Genomic DNA, 8298 nt, shown 5'->3' on the forward strand with positions numbered 1-8298 from the left:
CACCTGCCACCACCATGCCCGGCTAATTTTTATATTTTTAGTAGAGATGGGGTTTCACCATATTGGCCAGGCTGGTCTCGAACTCCTGATCTTAAGTGATTCACCTGCTTTGGCCTTTCCAAAGTCCTGGGATTACAGATGTGAGCCACCGCGCCTGGCCCTAATATGCACTTATTGACATGAAAAAAGTATTTTTTCTCTGTAAGAAGTTGCAAGGACCACAAAAAGTGGCTGTGTACATTCCAGGGCCACAACAGTGCATCTCAACAATCTTGCCTCAGAACTCCATCATTTCTCCTCCTGCATAATATAATCTACAGAGATCTTAACCAACTTCACATTCCACAGAACATCGCGTTTTGTGGAACAGCTGGGATGCTTGCTCGATGGAGTGTGGACAACGTGGTCACAGTTGTAGGGACAGAGGTTATGCGTAGGTGCACCAACACGGATGTACCCTCACCAAGCCGACCTGGTTACCACCACCACTGAGTGGCCAATCTTGTATCCTCACCAAGCCGACGTGGTTACCACCACCACTGAGTGGCCAGTCTTCCATCAGCAGAAACTCATTCTGGGCCCCAACATGGCACCTTTCCTTTTGCTACCAGCCTCCTAGAAGCAGGTTTTTAGATCGGATCCCTTTTGTAATGAACGGCATGGCAATTTGACCTCACTGCAATAGACACCATTTCTAGATTTGAATTTGCCTTCCTTGCCCACGCACATCTGACAGCTCTGCCATCTATGTGCAGAATGCCTCATACCCCAGAGTATTCTGCATAGCATCGCTTCTGATCAAGGAACTTCTTTTCTAGCAGAAGAAGGGCAGTGATGGGCTGATATCTGTGGAGCTGACAGGTCCTGTGTTATTCCGTTGCCCGGAAGCAGGTGTTCTCATTACGACGCCAGCTCTTTCACAGTGTCAGTTCAGAAACCAGACCCTGGAAAGGTGGGGGCAAAGGACACAGGGAATCAAAAATGAAGAAGAAGGTTCTAAATTCCAATGATGTCTTCATGATCAATTGCCATGTTGGGGGGTGTGTATGTCCCTGTGTGGAAGCTAATTTGTCCTCTCTCCATCCTCTTATCATTTTACATACCCCAGTGGTGGAGGCTGCCATTCAGTCAAGATTGTGACTGTACATGAGGGATGACAGTGCCCACAGGCAGTGCTATGGCTGCTGAAGGCCAGCGTTGTGTGGACACCAACACGTTCTTAGGAAAAGCAAAATGTTCCTGCTGTTTAATGGAAGTTCAGATGTGAGTGAAATGCTGTGTGGACACTGAATGGCCACGGGAGGGCCCTGCACCCGTTTTTAAGCAATTGCCTCAGCCCCCAGCCCACACTCCTGTCCTCTGAGTTGTGACACTAGGGCTGCTTTGCTGTCAGGACCCCGTCAGGCTCTGCCAGGAGGGGCACTAGAAGGAGGCTGTCAGCCAGCAAGAGGGGAAAGAAACCAGTCCTCATGACGTCCTGTGTTCTCCTGTCCAAATCGTCCCAGCAATGTTTCTTCATCCTGGAAGTTGGCTCCACTTTGCAGATTTTGCTTTCACACTTCGGGCACTCGTCTCATCCTGCCCTTAGGAAAACAAGCACCAGCCGACTGGCCCCCACACTTCCGCAGCCGGGACCTGAGGCCCTCCTCTGAACACCCAGAGTGTCAGCAGCAACCACACAGCAGCTGCTCCTGGGAAGCCTGGGCCCAGCTTTGGACGCCGCTTCTTCTCCCCCGTGCTCCAGAGGTACCACAGGGCAGGGCCAGGCAGCCCTCCAAGGCCTGGGAGATGCCTCTCCAGGGTCTCTGCTGAGCTTGGAACGCCGTGGTCACTGCTTGCCCCCAGATGTTTGAGCTCCGAGGATCCCTAGTGTTCTTGTTTTGGCCATTCATTTCTCCAGTATCTGGTTAGCAATTTTATTTAATTTTTGTGTTTTTTAGACATGGGGTCTCGCTGTCACCCAGGCTGGAGTGCAGTCAGTGGTGCAGCCCTGCCTTACTGTAGCCTTGAACTCCTGGGCTCAAGCCGTCCTCCCTCCTTAGCCTCCTTAGCTCGGACTACAGTAGCTAGGACCAGGCTGGTCTTGCACTCCTGGCCTCAAGTAATCCCCCTGCCTCAGCTTCTCAAAGGGCTGGCATTACAGGTGTGAGCCACCATGCCTGGCTAGTAATTCTTCTTTTCTTTTTTTTTGTTTTGAGATGGAGTCTCGCTCTGTTGCCCAGGCTGGAGTGCAGTGGTGCGATCTGGTCTCACTGCAAGCTCTGCCTCCCAGGTTCCTGCCATTCTCCTGCCTCAGCCTCCTGAGTAGCTGGGACTACAGGTGCCGCCACCATGCCCCGCTAATTTTTTGTATTTTTAGTAGAGACAGGGTTTCACCGTGTCAGCCAGGATGGTCTCGATCTCCTGACCTCGTGATCCTCCCACCTCAGCCTCCCAGTGTGCTGGGATTACAGGCGTGAGCCACCGCGCCCGGCCAGCAATTATTTACATTAAACTTTCTGTTAAAATAACTGATGTGATTTTGTTCCTAAATGGACCCTGACTGATACACAAGTTTCAAAATAATGACTCAGTTTCTCTCCTTATTTCTCTTCCAGTCTTCATCCTCCTAGAGAGAGAGAGTTTTAAACTGTTAAAGAACTTGAGGTACTATAATGAATCACAGCTGCCACAGCAAACTTGACATGTGAACAGGGTCAAGTTTTTAAATGCTTCCGTTTATATTACCTCACTTGATGCTGTCTTCTTGCATTCATTCAACAATGTTTTATTGAGCAACTACTATTTATAAGGCACAGGGTCTGGTACTGTTAATATACTGTGAACCCCAACATTTGAGACAGGTGTCAGTTTATCTAGAAAGTTTATTTTGCCAAGGTGGAGGACGCGCCCATAACACAGCCTCAGGAGGTCCTGACGACACATGCCCAAGGTGGTCAGGGCACAGCTTGGTTTTATATATTTTGGGGAGACATGAGACATCAGTCAATATATGTAAGAAATACACTGGTTCCGTCCAGAAAGGCGGGGACAACTCAAAGCAGGGAGGGGGCTTCCAGGTCACAGGTAGGTGGGAGACAAGTGGTTGCATTCTATGAGTTTCTGATGAGCCTCTCCAAAGGAGGCCATCAGAAGACGCATCTGTCTCAGGGAGCAGAGGGATGACTTTGAATAGAATGGGAAGCAGGTTTGCCCTGAGCAGTTCCCAGCTTAAGTTTTGCCTGTATCCTGTGATTTTGGGGGCCCAAGATATTTTCCTTTCATAACACACAAAAAGCAAGATATTCCCCCCACGAGGATAACTACTAAACTGCAGGGACTTATTTTTATTACTTAAAGGAGGTTTTATAAAGCCTCTAATTGAACACAGAAAAAGGCAAATAACTGTCCAAGAGAGTTATATGGACTCAATTTCTGCCATTTAGAAAGTTTCCACTTAAGATATCCACATTTGTTAGCCTAAGTCATCAATTAAATAATTTAGAAAGAAGAGAAAAGGAACAGGAACCTAGAACTTAGCACGCATCCAATAAGACAGCTATTACCAAGAATTAAGAAATATAGCATTAAATAGCAGAAGCACACAAAAAATAAAATAAAGAAAATAAAAAATAGAGTAAATTTAGTCCAAGGAGGTTATAAACAATCCACAATGACAATAATAGCAAGGCATTGCTTCTTCATGGAGCTTTGGATTGACACATCGTGATCTTTACAAAATCCCTCAGAGTGCGGATGTCATGATTCTTTTCTTTTTTTCTTTTTTCTTTTTCTTTTTGGTACAGGAATGTTCATAGTGGCTTTTCTTACAATGGCCAAAACCTATAAACCAGGCAGTGACCATCAACAGGAGAATGGCAGCAGACACAAAGGTTGAGTGACTTAGCAATGTGACACAGGCAAGAAGTGGCACAGCAGGCACCAGACTCTGGAGTTCAGGGCTGGCTGCCAATCCTGCAGTGGTTCAGCACCTTCCTCAGTGCCCCCATCACCTCCTGGTTCCTCAAGCTGTAAATGAGGGGGTTGAGCATGGGAGTAAGGACCGTGTAGAAGATAGAGGCCACCTTGTCATGGCTGGGGGGCCGGTAGCGCCTAGGCCTCAGGTACATGAACATGGCTGCGCCATAGAAGACAATGACAGCTGTCAGGTGGGAGGAACAGGTGGCCAGAGCCTTTTTCCAGGTCTGAGCAGAGCGCATTCGCAGCACAGCCCCTAGAATGCAAGCATAGGAGGCCACGATGATGGAGAAGGGAAGGAGAAGCATGAAGACACAGCAAGCAAAGAGGAGGGTGTCAAAAAGGGAAGTGTCTACACAGGCCAGCTTCAGTAAAGCTTGCACCTCACAGAAGAAGTGATCCACATTCCTCGAGCCACAGTATGGTAAGCTTATGGCTGCCACCATCTGAATCACTCCATCGATTATCCCAAAGGCCCAGGAGCTCCCAATAATCTGGAGACAGACCTTCTGATTCATGAGGATGGGATAGTGAAGTGGGTGGCTAATGGCCACGTAGCGGTCATAAGCCATGAGTCCCAGCAAGAGCCCCTCAGATCCCACAAGAGAGACAAAAAAGCCAATTTGTATGCCACAGCCCACAAAGGAGATGGACTTCCTGCCAGACAGGAAGTTGGCTGCCATCTTTGGCACAATGTTACAGACCAACATGAGGTCCATGAGGGAGAGCTGGCTGAGGAAGAAGTACATGGGGGTGTGAAGTTGAGGGTCCATGTAGATGAGGAAGATGAGGAGGATGTTCCCACCGAGGGCCACTGTGAAGACCACCATAACCACAGAGAAGAGGACAAGGTCAGTCTGGCTATGGGAAAAGATGCCCAAGAGGATGAAGCCATCTGTGTATGATTGGTTCACCCATCTTCCCATGGCTTAGTCGCTCACTGTCACCTGAGAACACAGAGAAATTATGAGATTGAGGGACATGTCTCTATTGTGCTCCAAATTCTTCAGTTCAACAGCATATGCTCTGAGACATGCAGGAGGACACTCTCGTATTCCTGTGACACAGGTGACAGGACCTCTGCCAGCTCTGAAATTGGACTCCACATGGTTATTTGTGCATGTCCAAACCCAGAGGGTAGAAAGGGGATCATTTCATGTGCCCCAGGACTGTTGGACAATTCTCCTTCAGCCAGCAAAGCCCAGGCTTTCCACATAGCTGGGGTCACATGGGTTTGGTCCACTGTCTCTAACAGGCCTTGGACTATTTCATGCCCAAGAGATCATTTACATGTGTTACAAAAAGGAAAGATTATGGAGACGTGAGATGTTCTTTAGTCTTTATTTTGTTCAGGTCAAAAATCCTGGGACCATTTTCAATTTCTCTATTTCTTTAATTCCCTAGGTCCAAACCATCAGAAAGCCCTTTGGCCGTACCCTCAGTGTTTCTCAGAATCTAATTCGCTCTTCCCACCCTCACCAAAACTACCCTAGTCCCAGCCACCCTCCTCTCTCTGATGGGTTATTGTAGCCTCTTCCCTGGTCTCCCAGCTTCTATTCTTGAACCCTTGAGTCTATTGTCATAGCATCTGCAGAGAGTCTGCTAAAATGTAAGGCATTTGTGCAACTTTCCTAGTGAACATATGTCGATGACATCCCAAATTACTCCAAATAAAGCCCAGGTCTTACAGTGGAAAGTAAAGCCCTACATCACACACACACACACATAGACACAGAGACAGACACAGACATACAGACACAAACACAGACACACACATAGACACAGAGATACAGACAGACACAAATACACACACACAGACACAGACATACAGACACACAGGCACAGGGAAATAAACACACACATAGACACATAGACACACAGACACACATACATACACATGAAAATACACACGCAGAAACACATAGATACACGGAGGCACACACACAGCCACATAGAGAAACAAAGACACACACACAGATACACACCCAGAGACATACAGATATGGAAATATACGCACAGACACACACAGAAACACATAGGCACACATACATCCATATACAGAAACACAGAGATACACACATAGTTATACACAAATACAGACATATACACAGGCACACGTAGACACAGTTACACACCGAGACACACAGACACATGGAAACACAACCCCCCGCACATCCCTCTGAGGTCCCCTGCGGCCCCTCCCTTGCTCACAGAGCTTCCGGGGCCTCCTGGCCTGGGTGCCCACGCCCTCCATCCTTGGCTCGTTTTCCTCCATGGAACGCCCTTTCCCAGGTCTCCCTCCCTCCCTGCTTCCTATCTTTCCTCAAATGCTGGTCTTCATGGAGAGGTGTTCTGTGGAAGCCGGATGAAAAGCTGAACGTCTCGCTCTCCCAAGCCCCTTCCTGCGGCCGTTTCTCCAGGGCACCGGCGCCATCTGACACGCACACGCTCCCGTATTTGGACTGTGCCCGTCTGTGAGATCCACCAGAGTGAAGGCACCGCTTCCGTTCATCATGACCTTGGCAGCCCCCAGAATGGTGCCTGGCTCATAGCGGGACCTCAACCCATACGTGGTGACTGTATAAAGTAAGACGTGGTGGAGTGACCTGTGGCTGCAATCTCCATTTTCTGCAGAAAGGCTCCCACTTCACTGGCTGTGGTCTGAGTGTCACAGGACTTTGCTGTTTGATTCGTTTCTACCAGGGACGGTGAGGGAAAATGGAAGAAACATCTGCAGCTGCTTACAAAGACGAGGACCTGCTTCACACACGGGCGGCCGTTTATCTGTGAGGCCTCTGCATGCTGGTGTATCCATGTCCACCTTACCTCACTGCAAGGCTAAATGAGGCTGCTCCACGGGACACCACGCTCTCTGTGCCAAGACCCCAGGGAATTTCCTAAACTGGGATGGACCTGCCGAGGCCCAGGACCCTGCAGCTGGCTGCTTGATCTGTGTCCCTAGGTAAGGGAGCTTGTCCTGGTTCATGCCCAGGAGGGTGTGCCCAGGGGTCCTTGCCATGGATGACCCCTGGAGTGATGTGGAGGGGATTTCTATAGGAGCAGATCTGTTCCCACAGCGACCAAGCACCATCTCAGCCATATCAGCCACAGGTTCCACCAAGCAACAAAACAAACCAGGTTCCCCCAGATCCCCCAGCAGAAGAAGGGATGCCCAGCCCTACCACCGTGTCCAGAGGCACCAGCCACATGCACCTCCCAGGACGTGCACTCCCCACTCCCCTTCCCCAGATCTCTTAAACTACAGGACTGCATGGTTGACTGATGCCATTTCTCCCTCCGTCCTGCGTGGTTCCCTTGCTCTCAGACTCATACCCACTGTGCACTCAGCATCTCCCCTCAGCTGCCTCACAGGCTTGTTCCACCCAAAGTGGCTTCTCCCCTGGAGAAGCGCCTGTTCTCCCCTCTCAGCTCAGTGAGTGGCAGATCTGTCCAGGTTCACAGGTCACAACACTCGCATCATCCAGGACTCCTGTCCTTCCCTCCACACACACGTCCCAAACATCCGAAACCCCTTCTGGCTCCTCTTGCAAAACATACCCCCTGGCCAGCACGCACCCCTGCCAGCTCCCACCTGGCCCCACCACCTCTAGAGTGTCCCTGGAGGGTGGCAATGATCCCGACTGCATTTGCCTTCCAGTTTACCCTGGCACACCCCAGCCTATCCCGGTCTATCTGTCACATAGCCCTGGGGTGGACCCATCTCTGCAAGAATAAAGCTGAAGTACTTCCAAAGGAAAGGCAAGACTCCTCAGCAGCCCTCCACCACCACCCACGCCTTTCCTTCCACTCTCCCGGGATTCCCTCCCTGCTTGTCTCCCCAGCCTCCTGGAGCTGCTCCCACGCTGCAGGACAAGGCCAGCTCTGGGGCCTGGACACTTTCTCTCACCTCCGTGCAGAAGGCTCTTCCCAGACCGGCCCTGCCTTGCTCCCTCACCTCCTCTTCCTCACCTTCTCAGCAAGACCTTCCCTCAGCACCCAGAGTTGAAACCCTTCTTCCTCTGCCTCCCTTCCCTGCCTTGGTTCCCACAGCAGGTAAATGAGCAAGGCGGGCCCCAGGCTGGTCATGCGGGTGTCTGTTCTCTGCTTTGCCAACTAGAACCCATGTTCCCTGGTGCCACCGGTGCTCGTGGCAGGATCCCTGGCTCCCAGAACAGTGCCTGGCATGCCTGTTATGCGCTAGTCAGTATTTGTTCAATGAATAAAAATTTTTTTGGCCAGGTACCCTGGCTCACACGTGTAACCCCAAAAATTTGAAAGGTTGAGGCAGAAAGATAGCTCGAGGTAGGAGTTTGAGACCAGCCTGGGCAACATAAACGAGAC

At 50.1% G+C, this 8298-nt stretch overlaps 1 protein-coding gene across 1 annotated transcript; it reads right to left on the minus strand.

The window, feature by feature from the left end:
• Nucleotides 1-3935: 3935 nt before the first annotated feature.
• OR2V1 (olfactory receptor family 2 subfamily V member 1) lies at nucleotides 3936-4883 on the minus strand. The gene has a single exon (XM_017850230.1). The coding sequence runs from the start codon at nucleotides 4881-4883 to the stop codon at nucleotides 3936-3938; it is 948 nt and encodes a 315-aa protein (XP_017705719.1).
• Nucleotides 4884-8298: the final 3415 nt, after the last annotated feature.

The sequence above is a fragment of the Rhinopithecus bieti genome, unplaced genomic scaffold (genome assembly GCF_001698545.2).
Source record: "Rhinopithecus bieti isolate Rb0 unplaced genomic scaffold, ASM169854v2 scaffold_33891, whole genome shotgun sequence".
Classification (NCBI taxonomy): domain Eukaryota; kingdom Metazoa; phylum Chordata; class Mammalia; order Primates; family Cercopithecidae; genus Rhinopithecus; species Rhinopithecus bieti.

Bases quoted from the DNA above. Each gene is read 5' to 3' on its own strand.
- OR2V1 (XM_017850230.1), bottom strand. From the start codon at position 4,883: ATGGGAAGATGGGTGAACCAATCATACACAGATGGCTTCATCCTCTTG.